The 26081-nt window shown below is 42.3% G+C and overlaps 1 protein-coding gene across 2 annotated transcripts; it reads right to left on the reverse strand.

The window, feature by feature from the left end:
- Window positions 1-128: 128 nt before the first annotated feature.
- Window positions 129-25976, reverse strand: tmem91 (transmembrane protein 91). 2 transcript variants are annotated; one of them, XM_079674306.1, is made up of 6 exons: window positions 25747-25976; window positions 25358-25462; window positions 24740-25046; window positions 13457-15043; window positions 11995-12141; window positions 129-2956 (listed from the first exon to the last, which is right to left on the reverse strand). In XM_079674306.1, exons 4-6 carry the CDS (start codon window positions 13880-13882, stop codon window positions 2801-2803), a joined length of 729 nt encoding a protein of 242 aa, XP_079530432.1. In that variant the 5' UTR covers window positions 13883-15043; window positions 24740-25046; window positions 25358-25462; window positions 25747-25976; the 3' UTR covers window positions 129-2800. The 2 variants fall into 2 exon arrangements, with proteins under 2 accessions (XP_079530432.1, XP_079530431.1); XM_079674305.1 differs by lacking the exons at window positions 25358-25462; window positions 25747-25976 and having other exon boundaries at window positions 24740-25191.
- Between the last annotated feature and the right edge of the window lie 105 nt (window positions 25977-26081).

Here is a 26081-nt window from a genome sequence, read left to right on the forward strand (position 1 = left end):
TTTGGATATTTTGTGAGATCTCCCTATGTAGAAGTCAGGGCAAAAGAATAAAGCAAAGATGAATGTCAAACAAGTGCATTTATTGGGATTCATTACGTTTTCTTTCAGTTAAATATTTACATGTTATACAAGAACTCTTGTATTAATACAGCTCATTTTTCACAACCTTTGACCTTTATCTATACATGTGATACGAATCTGACTGGAACCCGTCTCATGACAGTCAACATTCTCATACATAAATCAGTAGGGTCCTTCGTTCTTTCTTACGTCCAGTGGAGACGGAGGATTGTCAGAGTTGACTTCACTGTGTGGACAGGGTTAGACACTGACACCACAGGAGTGTCCACATACAGGACCCATAATATATCATCAGCTCAGTCTTGATACAACACTGGGTTTGCAGTTCAGCCAGGGACTATTAAAAACTATACATCTAAATAGAAAATGTCCACTTGTACCAGTCATTTTTTTTAAATATTTATTTCAGGTTCACAGCTTTTTTAATGGTAGATTTAAGCTCAAACCAATATGGCCAGAGTTATTTCCTTTCATCGAAGATTTGTTTTAGTCCAAAAGAAGGACGTGATGGAAGCTTTCAGCAGGTTAACAAACTACAAACTGGCCGTGCATGTTTCAGTCGTGACCCAAATGGAGATCGTTCTGACTCATGGCGTGTCTTGCCAGACAAGTTTTTTATATTTTAACCTTTACCTCATCTGAATACTGTTTGCTTACACAGCTTAATTTTCAAGTTCAGCAAGAGGCAAGTTCCTGAAGGATTCCAGTCGTCTTTTTTATTGGAGAAACGAGTGCAGTCTATATTTAGAGAGCGTGGAGTGGCAGCTTGCTTGATTCTATTAATGGAACAACTCATAGAAGGATCATCTTTAAGAGTTTATTTTCATATTTTTGTCCCTTTTTCTCACAGGTCTGCAGCCTCTGTCATCAGTTCGTCAGCACTGTATACAGAAGCAGCTCCTTTATTTCTGTGTAGAGCCGCTGGTTCACATCATGACTTTGCATTTGCCTCATTAATATTTATCTTATATAACTGCACTGTATGTTTTGTCAGTGTGTGCTCGACATAAGGATAACTCACAAGATTGGCATTGAACAAAGCAGTCCTTTCTGCAGATAAACAATAAGTGATAAAGAATGTGAAAATCAGGAAGTGCAGCGGTTCCCTGAAGGTCCCTTGAGTGGTGCAGTGATGACGTATCTTTGTAGGCCAGACCAGGGAGTTGTCTTCGGAAGGGCTCCCTCGACAAAAAGCAATGGGATTTATCCATTGGATTTCAGTACATTGCAAAAAATAATCTTTGTCGCAAACACGTTTATGATACTTTCACATTATTGTTCAGCAGGATAATCTCCACATATTATCACCACTTTATGATTTTTAAAATGTAAATCAAAGAAAAAGCTAAAGTTAACCTATAAATGAACTAAAGCAGGTCGAATGGCTGCGCATCACCACCGCTAAGCTAAAGGCGGCTAATGTTCGGAGTGATTATGTTTAGTAGTTTATTCAGAACATGGGCGTCATTTTGTTTGAAACTGTGGTGGGACACTTTTTTCCGATTAAAAAAAACACTACTGCGATAAGCGCACCCCGTAAACAATACATAAAAACATGCTCACAATACTTATTTTGACAACTAGTAAAGTAACTATGCTACGCTGCTCTATTCAATTATTACTAATACTAAACGTGTCACTGGTCCAAATTGCACCACTCGGGTTACCAGGAATACTGTACCCAAGAAGTGTGAACAGTCCTCCCGATTGTACATGTTCTCTCTTGTGCAAATAAACCCCAAAGTGTGCAACTCTTTAAACACGCTATTTTCAGAACATTTGCAACAAATGATCCTAATGCAAAGTGTTGAGGACATGTCCCCAGCCTCCCCAGTTTAAATGACCCCTATGATTCAGACCCTAGTTAGCAACGGTTGTTTTTATGAAAAATAGCAGCTTCAGACATTCCCCGGAAGGGTATTTACTGATGTATTGCCTTGGAACACAACGTGAACATCTCTTCAGCTTGTGTTAACCACAGACCTTCTTTCAGGTTTCTTACCACAATACAAAAACGGACTTCTAGACAATGGAACCAGAAGCGGAAATGCTAATTATTTTTCCTGGAATCATCACTGCACCACTCTATTGGATAGTAGCTTCTGGACCCTCGTATAAAACGCTCCTGGGATCTTAAAAACTGTCCCCAGATTTCACTCCACAGCAGCTCCGTCAGGATTTAGACGCCTCGTCCTTGCTGCGACCTCCTCGTAAATCTGCAGTGTCCGTCGCCGCACTCCGCCCCTCGCTCACGGCTGCATGTCCCCATACTTTTCTCTCTGCCTCTCATCATTTATCCTCCGTTGTTGAGACAGTGATATCTACAGTGTTGTTGTTCTTTTTATGGCACTTTTGTCTTTTTTTATTCAGTAATGTTTAACGTGAAGACGACTACAGCACACATTTAAGGGATGGCAGAACTTAAGTCCTTGGGCGAGTGAAACAAAATTCACATTTACAGAATTCTATATGGAGTGGTGTTTAAGGGTTTTTCCTTACGTCCGAAGAATGTCCTCTGAGCTGAATTACGTCCTAATCCAATTACAAGTGATTACAATCTAAGCACCAGTCTTTCTCCAAGCGCGGTGCAGATAAAAACATGACTGGAGATATGGTTGACAGACAAGGACGGATTATATTACATATAAAGGTGATACGTTGTGTCTGTGATGTGTGTACATCTTTTTTTTGTGTGTGTATTCTTGTGAATGAGTTGGTCTTAAGGGGGTTTGCCGGACAGGTAGGAAATCAACGCAGCGATGGCACAGATGTACGTTATGATTCCGAAAACGATGGAGAGCACGGAGAGCCACAGAGCCTGGCGAGACGCAGCGTTGGCCCCCTGAAAATCCCCCTGAGCCGAGGCCTTGTTGGTCTGTAGGAGAGAGCAGAGGGAGATAAGAATTAGAGGAGGGGGGGTTAGAGGAGGGACGGGGCATTCGTCATCATTTGTCAAAGTCTCTTCCTGGCCTCCACTACCCTCTTCCATTCATTCCAATCACACACTAAACCCATATTATGCTCCCTTTCTGAATCTGAATCACCCCCGGTGTCTGTGCCTAATTCACCCCTTCTCCCCTTGGCTTGCTCCATATTCACACCAGTTTTGTCTTGGACATTTCCGCTTTTAAATTAACTATGATTTTTGGAAAGCTGGGTAGCAGGGGGGAACCAGCTTCTTATCTATTGCGTGAGAGCAGGGGCTAAGGATTTTAACTGCACAGTTTTACTTGATTAAATAAATATTATTTTTTTTAATAAAAAAATGGTGCAACTGACATAATTTTGCACTTTGATAAAAAAAGTACTCTGATTCTGATATTGGTAAGATTAAGGCTCCTGCTGAAAGATGGCCACTAGATTAATGATTGAATATGAATTACATGACATGTCATTGAGCTTATGTGACTTGCATACAGTTCAAAATCTTAGACATACGGGAGCATTTTCTGTGTCTTTACATTACATGTCACTTGTTAGATGCTTTTTATCCAAAGCGACTTACATACATTTAGTGCTGTGGGCAATCCCCACAGGAGCAGTTTGAGGTGAAGTGTCTTGCCCAGGGACACAATGACATGCTGACTGCAGTGGAACTCAAACTTGCTATCCCCTGATTTGAAGATCAGGGCACTACCCACTGAGCCACAGCCTGTCTTGCCCAAGGCACTTTGACATATTGACTGCAAAGTAGTGATGTGTCGGTCGCGAACGAGCCAATTCTTTTGAACGGCTCTTTGGTATGAACGAGGGGAACCGAGTAGTAGCGTGGCGTGGGGAAAAAATGAGGGGAAGCCAATAATACGTCCTTTCTTTTGGGTCGGGGGTGTGGTGGTCAATGTAATAACGTAACCAGATGAGTGATTACAGCACCCGGTATCATTTTACACACATTTGTATCATACAGATGCAGGACTTACACACGCCTGTTATCTAACCGACAGGTCCACACGCACTCTCCAGCCGAAACTCTAGGCATTCATTCACAAACTAAATCAGGAGACCTTTAACGTTTTACGTCCGATTCGCTCCTTTTTCCCTTTCCTGTAAACAGCTCCAGTTTGGGCCTTGGCCTGTCATCAGATTGTATTTGTTGTTGCTGCTGTAGCGGAAGTTTAGTACAATTATTTTTGATTAAATACTCCAAATCTCCACCCTCCATAATTGCACTTGCTTCAGTTGCTTGCTACTTTCTAACGGCCGTGAGAGTGGTGCAGTGGCGCTATCTATCTTCTATCAATTAGATTTATGATTTGAAAATTATAAAAGTAGGGTAGACATGTGGACATTATCCGACTGAACAAAACGTGCATTTATCTAACAGGTTCGTTTTCCACTGACCTTATTTCGAGCTATTTTCCAAAACCTTGTGGAGAAATCCCATTGCTTTTTTGTCAAGGTAAACCGAGCCTTACTTCCGGGTTTCAGGACGCGTCACTGCAACACTCAGTTGATGCGATTGGATTGGATTGTGAGGCAAGGGAAGCCAGCCGCCTCTGGCTTCCCTTGGCATGGCCCTGACCAATCACAGGTTGGCAGGGGCACGACGTGAGCCTCATCTGATTGGTCAATCCCTCCATTTTTTTTCACCAAGGGAAGCCAATTTCGGCTGGCCTCATCTCGGGTTATGGCTAGAAAGGATCCTTCTTGTGTAAAACTCTCGCGAGAGTTTGGCTGAATGTCACGTGGCTGAATGTTTACGTTTGGCAGGCAGCCTTTCAGTTACGATCGTTCACATCAGTTGGCCACAGCAAATGATGGTGAGAAGCTAAACTATCTATTAATTATGTCAATGACAGGGAGTGTGATTGTTGAAATAGGACGATAGCGGTCTTGTTGGTGTTCAAAGAAGAATGACAACACCGTAGATCACCAACACTGGTTTATTTTTTATTCACAGGCAAGTCAACGTTGTCGCAGTAAAAGTCCCAAGATAGCTCCTGGTGCAATAAAATGTTCCCTTGCAGTGTTTTAATATTAAGTCTGATGTTTCTCTATTAATATTGCTGCTGCATTAATGTGTATGTTGCATCATGTTACTGCTGTAGATGTGTTTCCGAGCCGCTCCGATTACGAGTTACAACGAGAACGTGACGTCATATTTACACTAGACGGATCCTTTCTAGCCATAACCCTGCTGCTTCCCCTCCTCTCTCCTCGGTTCCCCTCCTCGGCTCCTCCGCTCGCGTCTCCTGGGGGCGGGACTAAGTCTCGAAGATAGGAGTCGAGGAGGGGAGTTAGAGAAATGAGAAAGGGCCCTGGTGTTCACTCTCTGTCCTAAACGTCTTGTTGGAGCTCGCCCCCCCCCTCCCTGTGAGCCCAGTGAGCTCTGATTGGTCAAGCGACGCGCAACTGCTCGTGAGGAGCTGCTGTGAGGAGCAGACGGGGATTCCGTGTCAGAGATAGATACAGTCAGAGTAGGGGCGGGTCTTCACAGAATACGTTTTGGGGAACAAAATCAAGCTTTTTAAAAGGCGAGTGGATTTTGGCAGGCAGTGAGTGCGGACAAACGATTGAACGATAACAAGAACGGCTCTCACCAAGTACGACTCGGTTCCAGTGGCGTTTTCTCCTGGAGGCCAAGGGAAGCCAGGCTTCCCCTGTTTTTTCAGATTGGAGTCATCATTTTAATAAATAAATAAAAACACTTTGTTTAGTTTCGGAAATTCTTTGTTCTGTGTTGATGCCGGTGTCGGTACCAGATGTGTTCGGGGTACCATATGTGTTCGGGGTCCGTCTCTTACCAGTGATGTAACGACGTACGACGTAATGACGTCAATGACGTCAGGCATTGTGATTGGCTGTACGGTAATTTACCCATGCTGTCTAGAGTATAGAGGGTTTTTTTGATCATTACATTACATTGCATTTAGCTGACGCTTAAGTGCATTCGACCAACAAGATAAAAACTTGAAGAAATACAATAAAACTTGAAGAAAAACAAAGACGAATGAGGAGAAGAATAAGAGAAATCGAAGGTAAGAAGTATATAACGTAATATGGTAGGTAATATGTAAAATGTTCAGTGCCGTTGGTACGTTAGTTCAAACAGTAACAACGGACTATTTTTCTTAGCGTATGCATGTCAATTTAAATCAATACATACAACTATTTCACATGTACAATATTTTCTTAGCCCTAATACTTAATACTACTTATTTTGTTTTGATTGTTATATTTGATTATATTATATATTATCAATAAATTATATACTATATATCAATATGATATACTTTTCTATATAATAGATTATCAAAAAAAGTATTTATTAAGTAAGGGATAATGTGCAGCAATCACAATCAAGTCCACAATCGAATCCATAAAGACAAAGTAAATCTGTTTACAGTTGTTTCATATGGATGTTGAGAGGTATCCATATATCTCTTCATTTTGCTCTCAAAGTGCACCAGATTGATGCATTTAACTTCAATATTTTTAAAAAATCACTCCAAAGGGAGTGCTTGTTCTTCCTTCTGTCTGTCTGTATCTGTGTATTCTCATGTTCCGATTAACCCAGCCACATTTTTCTTCTTTTGTGTCTATATCGACGCCGGGATCTTGAGTCGAGGCTGATCCTCTTGCTGTGGTCCCGCATCCTGGATCCTCTATCCTGAGTTCTGGATTAAGTCGTGGACTTCGGGTCGTGGCTGAACCTGTCTCTGCGGTCCTGCCTGGGTCTCGTCGTGCTTCCTCCCTGAAGGCTCCCACAGGATTGTTGACATCTTCGTGGATTCATCCTATTATTATAGACGCATGCATTTCCTAACATTTGGTCTACCTATGTTGTAAAATGTATTATCTCTTCGATTTACACACGGCATCTATTGCAGGTCTGTCCGTCCTGGGAGAGGGATCCCTCTTCTGTTGCTCTCCCCGAGGTTTCTCCCATTTTTCCCTTTAAACTGTGGGTTTTCTCTGGAAGTTTTTCCTTGTACGATGTGAGGGTCTAAGGACAGAGGGTGTCGTTTTCTTCTCATACTGATATTCTGAACAAACTGCTGTTGTATTAGCTGTAAAATGTCTTTACTTTAGGGTATTTTTATTATTTGTACAGCACTTTGGCTCGACCAAAAATCGTTTATAAACGTGCTATATAAATAAAACTTGATTTGATTGATTTGATTTGAAAGGGTGTGCGCCAAGGTTCCATATTAGGACCAATAATTTCACCATATATGTAAATAATCTCTAATAATTGTTCAAATGCTGCTTTCCATTTTTATGCAGATTATACTGTTATTTATTGTTCATCCTCTTCTATAGAGCAAAGTCTTGATTTCCTCCAGTCTGCCTTTGATGTTATTCCATCCCATTTATCTCAACTCAAGTTAGTATTAAATGCAGACAACTCCAAACTCATGATATTCTCAAATGGCAAAAAGTTAACTTCTTTTCTCCCCAACATTTGTACTGTTCAAGGGACTGACATTGACATTGAAAGGGTCACTACATACACATATCTAGGTTTTATTATTGATCAGAACTTATCTTTCAAGTCACACACTGAAAATGTTGTTTTAAAATTAGGTTTCTCCTTTCAGACAAGGAAACATTTGATCTCTGCAACGTTTTTACCAGTATTGGATTCTGGTGATCTGCTTTACAAGAATGCCTCTGACCAGGTGAATGCCTCTGACCAGTGCCTAAAGAGTTTGGATACTGCGTACCATTGTGCATTATGTTTTATTACATATATACATATATTGTGAGTTTGGAATAAATATGCACTTTATGAAAATTATTAGTTGGTTACTGTTAGTAAAAAACAGTAAGGTTAATACTGGATGTTTGTTACACTTGGATATGTTTTCTGTAACACTTGTAACATAATTATTCTCCAGTTTATGCATTTGAGTGACTTGCAGTTAATGCTCGACATTCAATTCAAAACCTTTATTTATCCAGGTAAAATCCCATTAAGATCAATGATCTATTTTTCAAGGGAGACCTGCAGCAGTAGGTTCCACATGAAGACATAAAAACATAAACAACAGAACAACAAAAGGACATACAGCAAAAATTACAGGGATTACAATTTACATATCTATCCACATGTACAGGTACCAACAGCATCTGACTGGAGCATCCAACCGAGCTTTAAAAACATGTAGTGGTACCAGCTTGGTAATTTTACATTCTTTTTGCACACTGTTCCAAGTTAGTGGAGCTGCACATCTAAAAGCTTTCTTCCCTAAGACAGTCCTAGCACTTGGCACATTTAATAAAACCACAGCATGAGATCTCAGGCAATAAGTACTTTCAATTTGCCGAGAGATCAGGGAGCAGATATAAGATGGTACTTTATCCAACATGGCTTTGTAAATGAAAATGTACCAGTGACTGAGCCTCAGTACAGTAAGTGATGGCAAAACCGCCTTGGTTTACAGTGTACAGTGATGCGTAAGTGCTTTACAGTTTGTCACAAATCTCAGTGCACTGTGATAGTAAAACCTTATTGTGGTGTAATTATATATCCAAAGCAGTCAGAAGTCAGAAAATCATTAGTGATGTTTAACCACTCAGAAGACAGCCCATCAAAATGAACACATTGGGACCTTTCAGAGAGGTAGTTCATCTTCTACATATAATAACGGACAAAGTAAAGAATGAAGTGTAGGCTATGTTTAAATGTTCGGAATTTAACCGTGTATGATGGTCCTCTTGAGTTGCCGTACAGCAAATGGCGTACAGCCATTGCTCCGTTTTCATGTTTTTTTAACATGTTTTTCACAAACATTTTCACACATTTTTTACTAGGAGCATAGGAATAATTCAATTCGATTCGTCATGATCTGTAGATGTGATTTGCCCCCGAGCACCCCTGGGTAAATTACCGTACAGCCAATCACAATGCGTACAATGCGTGACGTCATTGGTAAGAGACGGCCCCCGAACACATATGGTACCCCGAACACATCTGGTACCGACACCGGCCCGTCTCTCTCCATTCTCATTGAGTATTTTACAAAGAGTGAAACAGCGCCCCTCTAGATGTTATGGTGAAACAGTAGATTGCACTCTCTGTTGCGAGAGGAGGGTTATGGCTAGAAAGGATCCGTCTTGTGTAAATATGACGTCCCGTTCTCGTTGTAACTCTCGTTGGAGCGGCTCGGAAACACACCTACAGCAGTAACATGCAACATACACATTAATGCAGCAGTAATATTAATAGAGAAACATCAGACATAATAGTAAAACACTGAAAGGGAACATTGTATTGCACCAGGAGCTATCTTGGGACTTTTACTGCGACAATGTTGACTTGCCTGTGAATCACACTCCCTGTCATTGACATAATTAATAGATGGTTTAGCTTCTCACCATCATTTGCTGTGGCCCACTGATGTTAACGATCGTAACTGAAAGGCTGCCTGCCAAACGTAAACATTCAGCCACGTGACTTGCAAACTATCGCAAGAGTTTTACACTAGACGGATCCTTTCTAGCCATAACCCCTCTGGAGAGAGCGAGAGTTTGTTTTTCTTTTTCCTGTTGTGGCCGAATCAACATGATAAGCCCACAATTAGTATTGTAGCGTCTCGCTGCGGAAAACACACTTTGTCAGTGCTGTCATCTGCCGGTACGTTAAGACCACCTCAGTGTCGGATTTTGGAAACTTGATATTGAGTTGTCTCATGGCGCAGTTAGGGTATAAGGGACAAACCAGGGGACTTTACTTCTTCTTGATACCGTTGGTTATTTCCAAAAAAACACCTAAATATAGCCTACTTGTTGTTATTGTGCTTCTGTCTTTCTGTGTCTTTTCATCTGTAAACTGCCTCAACGGGGCCGCTAGCTCTCTTTTCTTGACTGCCCTCTCACGGGTGAACAGTTCACTGTCCCGCTTCATTGTAGGATTTCTGCCATGTCTCTTCAGTTTGACCTTCTCTGTTACTAAGTTATAGAAAACTAAATAAATAAGTAATTAGATACTTTACCGTTACAGGCTACAGTCGTTGTGTATTTTATTATGTGAAGCATTAAATGGTTTTAGAAAAATATTGACTCCTTGTTTGTAGATATCTACTAAACTAAAGCAAATAAAGAGAGTAGGCCTGTTATACTGAGTGATATATATTATACACACTGCTCTGCTTTCTGCACGGACCTCACAGCTGTTCTCACTTGAAACATCGCGTCGCGATGAAAGCAGTTAATATAATAATATCCAGGGGATGCATGCAGAGCTGTCATTGGCTGAGATAAGTCCGGCCGTGCGTCACCACTCTTTGAAACATCTCTGTTCCCGGAAATGCATCCACGAAGGAGCCGTGGAGGACCGTGGAGGACCCATCAGTGTATCCTCGGTTATAGCTCCTCCAGAGAGCCTCCTCGACGCTCGATCCTCGGTCCTCGAAGTGCATTTAGAGAAATGAGATGTCCTTCAACATGGCGAGCTGAAATTCATCTCCGGGTCACTACCGGAGGACCGAGGAGTCGAAGAGTCGAGGAGGGGGATTTGATGAAATGAGAAAGGGCCCAGGTTTCAGCACGAGGAGTGAGATGGGGTGGGTCTTAACGGAATACGCGAGAGAGAGAAGTCATAACAAGTGGTACAGGACAGGTAGACAACGTGTTTATCGGATGGAAAATGAGCCAAACGCACTTGGATGCACTTCAACCTAAACCCAGGCAGGGATGAAGCGCACCATTTGTAAAGGCAAAATATCCTTTAAAGCAGGGTCAACAAATAATCTCCATCGCCACTTAAAAACACAGTATCTAATATTAAGAGTTGCATGAATTTCATTCAAGGCAAGGCAACTTTATTTACTAAACACATAGAGGGTAAATTCAAAGTAGACAAATGACATGGATATGGCACCACCTTGTGTCATGTTTACAATGCAGATTATTGCATTAAGTGTGGCAATACAGTCAATCATTATCCTGGTTGATTATTTTGCAGATAAACCTAGTAACCCCACCCCCTTTTAAAAAACGGCTCTTTTGAACGGCTCTTTGAAAGGAACGGAGCCATAAGATCCGGCTCCCTTCAAAGAGCCATAAATCCCATCACTACTGCAAAGGCTTGGGATTCAAGCACTGACGCTCTGATTGGTTGATGCTATGAACCAAGTGTGCCACAACCAGCCCGCACATCTGCTTCACTATTGTGTTTCGGTTTTTATTTGCTATGAATCTCACAACTCTTAAACTTCATTCACATAATACGTGATTTGTTCCTCGCCCTACGTGAGGTTGGGCGCAGAGCCTTGCTGCAAAAACAGCTACTTAAGTTTTGTTTCTATGGTTACATCACCAACTTGCTTGTGTCGCTTCACTCACTTGTTATCTGATTGGTTGTGCGACAAAAGTTAAGCAGCAATCAAGGTCAACAATAAAATAATTTGAACTTTGAGGGCAGTGCTCAGCAACAATCACAAGCATTGGGCGACGCCAAGGGTAGCTCTTCAGCCTTGTCTCCATGGAAACACAACGGCAATGCAGAGCTGTTTTACCGCTGATCATGTGAAGGCGGCTTTAGGGTTCCTGTGATGCAACATCCATTCTAACACCTTTGTGCTGTTTAAAAAAATCTATTGGCATAATCCTGCACATCTAGACATAATCCCTCCCTCAAACTCTGAACCAATTCCATTATGTTCATAGACTTGGAGAACACTAAAACACTGGACCTGGAGTTAGTCTACACTGCAGAGTGGAGGAAATGACCTGCGGCTGTGAACTACAGTGCCAGGTTATATCTTGTCAGCTAAGGTACAAGTGTGTGTGTGTGTGTGTGTGTGTGTGTGTGTGTGTGTGTGTGTGTGTGTGTGTGTGTGTGTGTGTGTGTGTGTGTGTGTGTGTGTGTGTGTGTGTGTGTGTGTGTGTGTGTGTGTGTGTGTGTGTGTGTGTGTGTGTGTGTGTGTGTGTGTGTGTGTGTGTGTGTGTGTGTGTGTGTGTGTGTACCTTCTGTGAGAGGTAGAAGGCAGCGATGCCCAGGGGCCAGAAGCAGCAGAGCATGGAGAAGAAGGCCAGACCCAGGTAGTCCTGAGGGATCATCAGGGGGAAGTTGCTCTCACTGTCTGTCTCACTGAAGTCTTCAATGGATGAGTCCTGGGATTCAAACAGAGTGCTCTTAGGTTGAGTTCAGGTCAAATACCCCCAAAATAAAATCTGACGTTGTCTGTTAAAAGAGATGATTTAGCATTTTTTCATCTATTTGATTAAGCAGATATGAACAGCAACATCCTTTCATAGAATCTCTATTACTCTTGACAATCCGCAGAACACCCTGCGAACCGTTTTTAGCTGGGGCTATTTATTTGAATCAAAGAAGTTCCAGAACATGTAGATTTGCAATTGTGTGTGATATAGCATTCAGTGTGTCCCCTCTTTCCCCTGTCACCTCCCTGTAGGTACGGATCAGGTGTTCAATTAACTCAGGGGAACAAAGGGAGAGTGAAGTGTTTGATTTTAGGAGGTTTTTTTGGTAGGAAAGAGAAAAGGAGGAATCCTGGCAGCTTGCTGAAGGGTTTTGAAGGATGCATTTTGTAGATGTGGGTTGATTCCAGTGTGTTTAGCTCCAAGTGATGGTGTTACCTGAGGCTCCAAGAGGACCAGTTGAACAATAGGAGTCTGAGGACCAGGGAGGACAGAACAGCAAAAGCCCATCTAAAGTATACATCTTGTTCCATTTTCAGTGGCCGGTGAGTCACTTACTTTTGGGGATCATTTTCTTTTTTTTTCGCAAACGCTGAAATACAACAACCCAGTCAGATTTGTTTGGGACATGGGATTCAAAATGCCAGATGTGACTCCCCTTCTCATGTCACACTCAGGCTCATTCGAATATTAACCCTGATCCTCCACCCTATTGAGAAGTATCTTTTGCAAAGAGCGGACCAATATTGTTCTCACAAGCTCTTGCATATTTCCTGCTCAAATTGTCATGCTCTACTAAGAAGTATGTTTAAAAGATAAAAAGGAAATCTGTGTACACATTACCTTTGGAAAATGGTGCTGATAAGAATAAGAACATTTATAAGTTGTCTTGTAAACATTTTCTGACAACAGCTATTCTGTGCTATAAAATCAGTTGATACTAATGGTTGGATTGTGAACTGCTGCCCAAGCAAGAAATACCTTTTAATGGCCCTTTCTTAAGAGACATTTGGACTCACTCATCTTAAGACTTTGTGGTTTATTTACATAATCAAGCGACAGATAAAGCAGTATGAAATATTTAAGGTGCTTTCTGGATGTAAGCATGTCTTCTAGAAACATAATGCATGTATGAACCTGTAAATGAGCATTCAATGCCACTTTTGAACTAAATGCTATATTTTACAAGTTGGATTCCAAATACACTAAACGCTGTTGTGTTATGAGAAAGAATCATTCTCAACATGGTGTCAGTGGGGTGTCTTACGTCAGAGTCCGGCAGCAGATCGTCCTCATCGTCCACGCTGTAGGAGTCACTGTGGTAGTCCTGCCTCTCGGCCAGCAGCTTCCTCTCCGGGGTGGAGCCGGGCCTGATGTCCACAAAGGTGGTCTCCAGGTAGTCCTTGCTGAGCAGGGAGTCTGAGTGTCCCCAGATGGGAGCCGTTGGGTAAAAGGACTCCAGAGTGCGAGGCAAGGCGCAGGGGTCCAGGAGCTGCTGCTGCTGGAACTCTGGAGGATGTCCACAATAGCCCCTCCATGCTAAGGGAGGGTAGGCCCTGTCCTCCTCACACTTAACCAGGATGCCCTTGAACATCCCTCCAGGGTTCTGTCCTGTCCCGGGCCCCAAAGATGTCCGGCTGTTATTGGGGACTTCTCCCAGAAGAGGGTGCTCCAGCTCATCTAGATTGTCCATCACTCTGTTTGAATACCAACCACACAAGAGGCCACCACATCAACAGCCAAACAATCTACTAATCAGTCTGCGGTGTCTCCCTGGAGAGAGTCCGGGGGTTTATGCACAGGCAGCTGCTTTGGTGGCTTTCAGCGATAATCCATCTTTAATCCTATTCTTTAATTTTTCTGTTGTCGTAGGGCTTGGTCCAGAGGCCAACAACCCATTCCAGGTTTATCAAATATATCCTCAGTGTGCCAGTGCTGGACTTCCCCTGTGTGCTATGGGATGTGCTGAAGTTGTGATGAGGGATTCAGGATCCTCTTTTCCTCACATGTCATAAGCTATTTGTTCCGGGGCTTGATGGCTCAGGGTTTGCCCCACGTCTTCCATTTCACATGATTGAGTGCCCCAGTGTTCATCAATATGCTAATGTTGGCGACTCTCTATCTCATACAATATGGAAATGTCAATTCAGATGATGGAGGACCTTGATTAGCCCCAGACAGGCTAATGAAAACACTCTGCAATGCAATTTCAGTGTGATTTTCCCTCAGGAACTCATGGAAAATGTCTCATGCAATAAAATATGAAGTCTTATTCTATGCACAATGTCACGTCATTAGCATGAATGTTTATCATCTCCTGAAAAGTCTGGATGGGAATAAGTAATGCCTTGTGAGTTGTGAAATGATTGTAAGGAGAATAACGAAAAATGACCTTCAGTCTGTTGTGACATACAGTCAAGGTGTTAGTTTGCACTAGCACAGCTTTCCAAAGGCAGCGGCCTTTCAGACTGGACTGATGCACAATGGGGTGTTCTGAAGCTTGAATATATCCACAACCTCCGTCATCACTCAAACTAGTGGCGCAATGATCGGATTGGGGCCATATTTGAGGGCAGTTAATCTGTAAAAGCAATGAGGTTCCAGAAATAGAATCGTACGGTGCACATCGGCAGGTCAGCACGCCTGTTCCTCTGTTGTCGCTGCAGGAAGCGACAATGGAGAAATCAAAGTCCTCCGGTGTTGATTTATGGCTGTGGGTTTGCTGCTTGACACGGCAGCGCTCCTTTGGGACATGTATATTTAATGTACCACGTCCACCTTAAGAGGGTTCCATTCGGGACAGACGAAGAGTCCGACAGCTCTGGATCCAGTTCTCTGATGAGGGACAGGAAGTCTGTAAAGAGAGGGACAGGGTCACACAAAACGTTAGACTATACAGCTCCTATGTCTGAGTGGTGCAGTGATGACGTATTTGTGTAGGACAACCCAGAAGTTAGCATTGCAACGGCTCCCTCAAGGAAAGGAATGGGATTATTCCATTGGATTTTTTGAATATTGCTGAAAATAAGGCTCTGTCTCCACACACGTAAAGATACTTATCATGTTTCGTTCAACAGGACACGTAGTGATTTTTGTAGGATAAACTCAAAAGGCAGAATTAAAAAGTTAATTTATAAACAAACGACATCACAATCGCATAGCCGAGCGTCAACACCGCTAAGCTAAAGGTGAACTCATGTCAGCATGATGAAGTTTAGTAGTTTATTCAGTCACTTATCACTAACCGCCGATTTTATGATACCTACATTAGAAGCTTCGGAGATTCACAAATGTGATTTTACTGACATATTTTATTTTTTGTGGTAGAAAAAAAACTTTGAATAAGCTTGTGTTAAACATTGGTTTTATTTTTGCCATCTGACCAAAACAATATTCAAAAAACATAGACTTCGAGACAAGGGGACTGGAAGTGGTAAAATGCTATGTCAATTCTGAATTGTAGGACAAATTATGGCGCCACTCTAAAGTTTTAACCAATAATTAGGCTATTATTCCTCACACACGTACGCACTACGCACACATTGTGGCTACTCCCTAACCCCTATCAACAAATCACATCAGATAAAATAGGTCAATGCAGCATCAGCACTACTACTGCTAAAGATTTTTTATAAAAATCTCTCCTGAGGATGGTTCCTACTTATCTGGGTAGTACATCCTCAAATCATGAACAATATTGGCCGGCGACGGCTCAGGGGCTAAATGGGCGTTTACCAATCAGAGGGTCAGAAGTTCAATCCCCAGCCTCTGGAGAGTTCTTGGGCAAGAGACTTAAGCCCACATTGTTACCGAAGGCATGTCTACCGCATTCAAATGTTTGAATGTTGCTTTGGATAAAAACGTTAGCTAAATGACATGTAATTATGTAATATTGCACATTCTAAATATTTTACAGATATTGATTTCCAAGGTTAGAACATAGTTAAGCAAAGATGCTGCCTCTTTGTACTTTTTCCATTATAACTGGATATTGTAGTCTATTTTTTTGTGTGTGTATTACGGTTGTTTTTCTTATGAGTGCATTGATTGTGCTGATTGTTGTAGCAATGTCTATGCTGTACTCTTGGCCAGGTCACACTTAAAAAGGTTTAAAGATTTAAATATCAAGTGTATTGTAAGACTGACATTGTGTTATTTAGTTATAATGTGTTGGAACATAATTATGTATGTTCAAACATACGTTCAATTCATCTTGTTTACATTTTGTTATTTTAGTAGTGTTCTGGTAATGTATAAAGTAATTCAACCAGTCATTGCTGTTCAGGAGAGGGCCAATTATAGTGTTTAAAGAAGAAGAGTTTTTAAACATTGGGTAGAAGTGTAATGGCTTGATTGACGGCTTTTCAGACTTCACTGAATTAATAATGAAAACCTACAACATGTTGGAGAGATGTATTACTTCTCTTACACCCACATCACTGACATTAGTTTTCTGATGGAAATTACATTATATATTTTTGATAAGCTACACTCTAGTTGTTTAGAAACCCAGTAGGTAGTGGCCAGGTATATATTCCTTTTTACCTTACTTAAGTGGTCAGCACTTTTTGAGTAAAATGACTACACACTAAGTATGGATTATTGCAAATTCACCCTTTTCTTTCACTTTTAGCCACACTAAAATGTCAATTTTCTTACTTTGAAAAAGACTTATTCAGCTAAATTATGAGTTCTGCTGAAATGAAACAGAGAAGAGTTTAAATAGAGATCTTTAATACAATTAAAAAATGTACCTGCTAGAGCAAAATAAACTACTGTTTTTAAATGTTGTTACTTCAGTCTACAGGCTATGGGTAAGCAAGGATGACCTATCTAGTGTGTACCTTGCCTCTCACCTAATGCATGCTGGGATTGGCCCGAGCCCCCAACGACCCTGTGCAGCATAAGCCGCTTATAAAATAGATGGATGATTGGACATATGCGCCTGATTGCCCTGTAACACGGAAGTGATTTAAAACATCATACCTAGAGTGTTAAACACACATAGGAATGACTACACACCGGGTGTTTCTAAAATTAGAGCCCGAGAGCTGGAGATGTGAGAAGCGATTTTCTTTAAAGTCTTCGTATTGAGTGTGAAGGGGTCTTTTCAACAAACCGCATTATATCTCATCAGCGCGTATTCATTCTGCATGGCGGAGTTCTTCACGGGCTCCTGATCAATTCAATGAGTCGTTGTTGCACGCTCGACTGCATGGCGCGGAGAAAACTGCCATAATTGTGTGTCTTTGGGCTGGCGTGGTGCTGCATTCCGCTCTGATGCTGCCTCACTGTGCAAACCCCCCCCCCCCCCCCCCCTTCCATCCCTCAGCCTCAACCCTTAATGCAGGGCTAGTAGCTCTCATTCTGAACGAGCTGAGTGATCGTTCAACACTCTGACAAATGCACACATCTAGACATATGGTGCACACACGCACTTGTGCTCAGTAATATTTGTAGCACCTCACCAGCCTTGCCTCTCTCTTGCAGCCCCCCCCCCTCGCTTCTGCTTCATTCCAGGAGAGATGCACTCAGCTTTATTACACACTCACCCTCCCTCCTGCACCTCTGCCCAGCCACCATAAAAAGACTTCTGTCAGCTGTATTATAAGCCTGCCTTCTTTTTTTCTGATTCTGCATCGCTCGTAAAACATCCAGTCAGGTAGAGGGAAGGTTGCAAGGACGCCGCTGCAAATCAGCACTGACACTTTTACAAGAGCTCCTCTTCCCTCCCGCCCTATCTCTCTCTCAGCGTTTTATTCCAGTGCTTTGCATACACAACCACTCATTTTGCTTTTCATCCGACCCTTTCCCCTTCGTCATAATCCAGCCAATACTTCTGGAGAAGAAGCCCCTTCAAGAAACCTATCTTTCTCTGTCAAATGTGTTCAATTTGACCAAGCTGCATGAAGAGAAAGCTTGTTCTTAAGACGTGGAAATGTGCAACCAAATTGCTTTAAACCCAAAAGCATAAAACTGTTGCTGCTGACTCTTGTACAGATTATCAGAAACTGTGCAGTCTTTTCAACACACTCGCACAGAGCTGGCAGTAATTGCTGTAATATTTCAGCCTGTACAGATTGAGGCGATGCAGATACAGGAAATGGCAAAGTGGCTACAGGAAATTGGAGCTGTAAACGCCTGTAGCCTCTAATAAAAAACACGCTCAGAGGAACAGAGATGTCAGGCAGATAAGACCGGAATGAGGTTCAAGATAAACACAAAAATCTGTAATTGCCTTTCCAAACTCTTCCTTTATCTGTGTGGAGAGTCTGACGACATACTGTAGAGCGTGTTGCACAGCTCGTGAAGAAACATCATGTTCCTATGGAAACACATTCGCCCTGTAGTGGAGAGTTCACTGCAGGATAAATGAAGCAGATGCTAATTTGCCATTTCGGTACTGTTCCTCTGCTCGATGATGATTGGATGGAATAATTCCAGCGTTGCCGTGCCTTCCAGTGAGGATGGGATTCTGTCACATTACACTGCAAAGGATGGATAATTTCCACGGAATTACTCTATATAACAAATGAGCGTAGTCACGCCTGGCACTGGGTCTAGCTGAACCCCCTGTGCAGAATGTGTGTGTGACAGTGTTAGCTCAACAATCAGTCCACGGTGTGCCCAAACCTAACCTCACACACACACAATTTCATAATATTTTGACTACATAATTACACAAACAGTCTTTTGCATCAACTTTCCCTTTCAGACATACGCACAGTAAACAAGCCCTCCGTGCCCTGCCTCCTACATGCTCACACACATAACTACCCACTTCACACACACATTCAGCGCACACAGCTGGTGCTTGTGTGCAATGAGGCCCGGGGAATGAGAAGTTACCCATCTGCAATATGTAGCAAACGGCTCCAGCGTCTCTGCAGAGTGGGCTGTGTGTTGTACTCAGTGTCCTGTTACGTGTTTCTGTGAGCGTCGTGGGACACACTCTGCAGAGATATCTCACTGATGTTTGTGTGTGCAGTCATGCGTGCACGTTTTCTACAGCTGCCGTTTGCTAAATTCTCCAGGGTTTACATGTATGGATGTTTACTGGTTGTATTGGGATGTTACTGCGTAGAGCATGAAAGATAGGTTACTTAAATGCATGTTGTACACATGTACGTACAACATGGACGCCATTTGCAAATATTTCAAATAGGCAGTAATTTGTATGGCTCTGTTTAAAAAAAGATACATTTGGACCTATGTTTTGCTCACAAACCTATTTTACAACAAAGCGCAGAGGATAAAAGACATAGAGTGCTGCAGTGATGACGTAATATTGCATTCCATCCAAAGGTTAGCATCGCAAGGGCTCAACAAAAAGCAATGGGATTTTTCCATAGGATTTCGGATTATTGGAGAAAATAGCCTCTGTGGCAAACACAAAATGCGTAAATGCAATCTCTAGAAGTACAAAGCTAAAGCTAGGCTATAAAGGTACTACATCAAGGTTGCATGACTCAACGTCAACACCGCTAAGCTAAAGGCGGCTAAAGTATGACCTGATGACGTTTACAAGTCTAATTTTAATTAGATTAATGTAAAATCTTCTGAAATTTGCCGTAAACAAAACTCGGAAATGTGTTTAACCCTCCATCGTTATTTCAGTCTAACAACAATCCAAACGAGTGATTCTAAATGACTTATTTCCGGGTTTCAGGAATGATTCCTGCAACACTCTATTTCAATATTTTAAATATTTCATCATCTTATCTAAACAACACAAGAAAAGCCTAAATCAGTGATGCAAACACAGGTATGGTGAAAAAGAGAGAACTATTCGAAGCAGAAAAAAAACAGCGTAATATACCATCTGACAAAGGCCTGTGCTATAATCCTTCAATTAACTGGCTGTTCTTTACAATTTACTCAGATCAATAGGAGACAGAGATGTTAAGTTATAAATCAAGAGTTTTTATTATTATTTACAGCAGGGGTGGGGAACCTTTTTCCTTTCAATTTGTACAACATCCTCCGAGGGCCGTACAAATTATTGAACTCAACCTCTGCTTAAAAAAACTAAAATCACAGCCCATTCATTGGCCTTTCTTTCATGCTGTGCAAAGAAAAAGCAACCTCTTAATCCAGATATCTCACCATGACTCATGTTTGACGCATTCATGCATGCATTCACGTGCACGGTTGTGGCATGACCACCAAAACAGAAAGATATGGACACAAAATGTGTGCAAATGTGTTTAGTATCCTATCCATGTGAACATGATTTAAGTGGGGGGGACCTAACCTCCTCTCGGGGGTTCCGGGGGCATGCTCCCCCGGGAAGATCTTTTTTAAATATTGAAGTTAAAAGCATCAATCTGGTGCACTTTGAGAGCAACATGAGGAGATCTATGGATACATCTTTCAACACCCATATGAAACAGAACTGTGAGCAGATTTTTCTTTTTGGATATTTTACCAAATCACTCACCTTTCAAACTCTATTCTTGTTATTTTTAACAACTTTTTTTTGTTACTGTCATATAGTATTTTATACCTGTTAATAATTTAGTCTCTAATGTCTCATTAATAACTATAATGATCATATCAAGGTGTGCCTTAACCTCACTGAGCTGAGGTTATTTGAGCCTCTCAGGAGAGAGCTCTCTTCCACCTGGTTGTAGAAAAGCTCTTTAAATTCGTTAGCATAGCTAGCTAACCAGATGCTAATAACAACAGATCGCCACTGTGCTTACAACTAAAGACACAGCCTCGCAAACACTGCGGCATGTGTACGGCTCCTTATGGGTACTGCAATATTTGAAGAGCTGGAGCGGCGTTCCGATGCTCTCCGTTACTTTCAGACGAGACATAACCACGTGAAGACCTATGGTGAAGACACGTGTTGTGTTCAATGAACCTGTCCTTGGCCAGGAAAAACAGGCACTCGCTTGTTTAATTACCCCCCCCCCCCCCCCCCCAAAAAAGAAAACTCTTCGGTTCTCCACGAATTACACAAGTCACCCAAATCAGCGTTAAAAAAGCGGGAGGCGCCGAAAAGCGACTAATTTGCATCACTGCTAAATTATGTAAAATACTGCATTTTTTAAGATTATCAAGTTGTGTATTAATTTTAATCCAATGTTAGTTTGCATAGTGATGGCCAAAACTATAAAAAAAAATTCTCACAAAGATTAAAAAACGACATTCAAGCATGTCTATTGTTTTAAAAAGGTTCCGTTTCTTCTCCCAATTTTTTAAATTTTGACCAGGAACTCTTAATAAATAATAAAGCTGTTTTATTGTTGTAATGTGTTCAAGCCAATAACCGAACCTCACAATGCTGAACAGAAGCTTAAATGCAAAAGCTGTAAATGTGATTTAGACTGTTTCACATTAATGTAAGTGTGTGTGTGTGTGTGTGTGTGTGTGTGTGTGTGTGTGTGTGTGTGTGTGTGTGTGTGTGTGTGTGTGTGTGTGTGTGTGTGTGTGTGTGTGTGTGTGTGTGTGTGTGTGTGTGTGTGTGAGAAAGAAAGAGTGAAAACAGAGGGGGGAGCAGCGTTTCCGCCAGGGGGCCGTCCTGCCGTCATTTGACGCCCTTATTCAGCTCGGGACGCCCTGAACGCGAGCCAAGGGCGTCCAAAAATAATTTGAGAGAAGATCGAGAGTTTTTATCGCTTGAAATGACGAAAAGGAAAAAGGACAAGGACATCCCGCTGTTGAAGGGGCAAAGGAGTCTGGTGGGATTATTTTCGGAGTATTGAAGATTGTTTCCCCGACATCGAAGGTGCCTGCTACAGGACAACACGGAACGTGCGCGATTTGGACGCGATGAGCGGGGGGGTTTTAGTGGAGCACGCGCATGAGCTGCGAGCACCGGAGCCTCGCAGCGGCGAAACTGAGGTAACATGAAGAGCCGTTTGGGAGCCGAAAGAGCCGGCGCTTTAAGAGAGCCGAGCCAAATGATCCGGCTCACTAATGTAAAAATACAGTAGGCCTATCTATAAAGGGACGGCTCAAGTCAAAATTCAAAACAAACCCCCCCCCCCGCTCTCGGGGTGCCCTCTCAGCCCTGGGGCTTCATGTATAACGCCGTGCGTAGGATTGACGTGGGAAGGTTGCTTACGTAGTAGAAATCCGAAAAACAGGTCCATACATTTTCCGCCACTTTCCGATTCACCAAACATTGCGTACCGGTGAGGAAAGTGCGTATGGCACTTCCTACGCCTGTTTCCCTTTATAAATCACAACCGACTCGAAATGCGGTGCAGCTTTTGCGGGCTTCACGTAACGCCCATGTTTGCCTATAAATAGTCAAAGAAACGCCCATTCATTCATTCATTTTGACTGACTGCATGGAGAAGATCGCAGGAAATGACGACAGACCAGCTAAAAAAAACATCTCACACCGTGTCAGATTTTTGTTATTTTGGGGAGGTCGAGATAAATCATATTGTTTGGTGGATGCAGTTTGAACCAGAGTAGCAGCATGGAGGTCGGATCGTCACCAAAATAAATAAATAAGTGGTCCGAAAAAGGTTAATGACAAAAAAAATACGCATAGCCTTCCTCAGGCAGTGTGTTTGTACCGGGGACAGGAGACACCCCCTTGATGAGAAACTGTAAGAAATGATCGGGGGATCCCTCCGGAGTGGAGTCATGACGGCTGGATCTGAATTATGTTTTTGTATTTGGTGGTTTGTGTCCTAGCTGTCAATCAGCTGTGCGCAGCGTCTCCACTGCAGCCTGTGCCTCTCAACCCCCCTCCGCAGCAACTCTATTTCCACCAGTTAAAGGAAATACAACTAATGTGTTGTGTTATATTAGCTGTACAATTTACCACATATGGTGTTCTTAGTTTCCATACCTCCTGTGTTTTACGAGCGACTTATCAAGTCTTGGCAAACGGCATAAAACACGATTAAATATGATAGTATATAAAACCATGCTCGTATCTACAACCTATAGAAATGCAAAACGGCGTCAGTTTAGACGTAATTATGTCCTCCTGCTTACCGCATCATTTATGAGAAAACATTTCATAACATTAACACAACATATTCGAGGTGGTTTTAAATAACATATACGTATTTATTTATTTCTCCCAGTTATGTTTTTGTGTGCACTGAGGAGTCTCAAACAGGCGTTCGTTAAATCATTTTAAGATTGGCTTTGATCAATGTTTGAAAATGAATTCTTCATGATGAATGAGAGGTAACATTTTATTTATGGTATTATTTCCACATATTTCTCTCCATTCTTCCTTCTGCCAACGGTGTCGCAGTTTCTCGTCCATCCCGTTTTTGTGCTTAGTGCGTACGCATGGGTTAGACGTTTGCGTGGAGGACCGCACGTTTTCCCGTCAAGTTAGTATTTTATAAATCGCAAACATTGCGTAGAAACTGCCGTACGCCATTTTTTGAGCGCATATCCCTTTATAAATGAGGCCCCTGGTCTGGCGGAAACACTGGGGGGGAGTGTCAGTGTGACGTGGGGGGTTTAGGACTAGTAATAATCTTGATGTGGTGACATAAATCTGTTCACACACATTGTAGGGATTCACCTTCATGCTGGGGACAAAGCGCCCGTACACACAACGTACGTAAACCATTGACCTTTCAGGATTACTGGGGTTTGTTTAAGCTTGGAATTAAACGCGGGTTAAGTTCAGGGACAGGACAACATTGAGATAATGGAACAGTTATGGTAAACAACAAAAACGTGCTCACGAGTAACTAAGAAGTGTGTGTGCAGCATGGGGCTGAAGGAAGTAATTAGCCTCTCAAAGATCTTTACATGAGCAGTTATGTATGACATGTTTTCATCATCATCACAGAGGGGGGGGCATATTTGTTGGCATCTAATTAGCTATGACCAACACGGATGAAATGTTGCTGAGGTGTGTGGATATGTCAGGTTATCTGAGGTATCAGGAATGCTGCAGGAGCGTGTTTTACATTACTGCTCACCAGGCAGGTCGAACAGCAGTCAACAAATACAAACATGAACAATGGAGTGTGAGGGTACGGATGTGAGGGTTCCACTCCACAGCAGCATTCTCTTTGTTTGCGGTCATGAATATACAAAGACAAAGCAGTGAGAACATTACATTTTAGTTGAATAAATGATGAGCTCACATACTGTATGTGCTATGCAGTATGCTATATAATATCATTTTCATAATAGCCAATGTTTCTCACTTGCGAGGAAGGAGATTTGTATTAATAATGAATCACCTTTCTCAAATAATGATCAATCATAAATAAAATAATAAGACCTACACTGCTGTCATGACAGTCTACATTTAATATCTAAAATTGCATTTCATAGAAATATTCAATATCTTGTTGAAGTTGAAAGACAAAGCATGTTGTCATCAATACAAACCATTTAATTGTAAAGCAATGTCAATTGTTATTGTGCAAGCAGTTGTGTATAGCAATGCTTTCAAATGTGTATTTATTAGGATACTTCATCATGAAAATGCACACATGTGATTTACATAGGAGGATACAACCAACAATAAGAGAAAAATAAATCAATAAATGTTATGATGTGAAATAGCACACATCTCAAGGTTTCAAATTGAATGATTCCTCACCTTTACGATGTTCCCCGCTACGCGTCCTCTCCTTGGGATGAGTCCTCGAGCGTCTCACTAACCATCCACGCGCGAGTGCCGTTACACCGCTTTGCGTTTAGCGTGGGCACGTGCAGAAAGCGCGTACGTCTATTGTTTGTGTGAGAGAGGAAATGTGAGCCTCAGCCTCCTCGGTGTCTCCGTGCAGCAGTGCTGATGCGGCTGTGAATGCCTGCGGATGCGCCTATTACACCTGCATCGGTGTGCATGCTCCGTCAGAGTCCCCACTTCCCGCCGCTCGACATCCTGCCTCGCCTCGTGCTCGGCTCTGCTCCGCGCGGACCAGAGAAGCTATCTCATTAATCCTTGTTGCGGTCGCACTGCATCTTACACGGTGTCAACTTTCTTCTGCCGCTCTCAGCTTTTCTCTGACTTTACAGGCATCTCTCTCTCTCTCTCTCTCTCTCTCTCTCTCTCTCTCTCTCTCTCTCTCTCTCTCTCTCTCTCTCTCTCTCTCTCTCTCTCTCTCTCTCTCTCTCTCTCTCTCTCTCTCTCTCTCTCACTCACCACACACACACACACACACACACACACACACACACACACACACAACACACACACACACACACACAGCCTTACCTCAGCTCCAGTACCTTATTACGGCGGAAATACAGGGTCCTAAAGCCTGTCGGAGGATATGATAGTGGTGCAGGAATGAGTCCTCAGAGTCAGTTGATTGAATGCCTGAAATAACAAATTACCCCTGAGCAACCGCCGCCAAATATAGTTAATGTTTTCTAAATGTGTGTGTACACAGATAAGAAGGAACGATCCTCAGGAGAGATTTTAGATTTAAAAAACAATTGATACCTATTTGAGCAGTAGCGGCAAAGGTATCTGATGTGAATGGGGGTTAGGATGTAGCCACACTAGCGTGTGCCTACGTGTGTGAGGAAATATACCCTAACTAAATGGTTAAAACAATAGAGTGATGAGTCCTGAATCCCAGAAATGACTTAGCATTTTACCACTTCCGATTCCCTCGTCTGGAAGTCAGTGGGCACTTCTCACTTCTCTTATTTTTCATTTCCTCGATCCTCGGTCTCGGTCTCACCGGAAGTTGATTTGTCTGCGTCCCAATGGTCTTATTTTTGCCGGAGGAGCGAGGAGCGATAATGGAGGAGCGATAACCGAGGAACCATCAGACCATCCTCCGATGAAATCCTCAGACACTCGCCCAGCCCCTTACTGTGTATCGCTCACTGATTGGACGATGCAGTGCATTCACTGATCTGATGCTTCTTGACATGAGAGCAGTTTCCCAGCGGAGTGAAGAAAATACATGAACCTCACGGGAGTCACT

The sequence above is a fragment of the Notothenia rossii genome, assembly GCF_949606895.1.
Source record: "Notothenia rossii genome assembly, chromosome: 4".
NCBI lineage: Eukaryota > Metazoa > Chordata > Actinopteri > Perciformes > Nototheniidae > Notothenia > Notothenia rossii.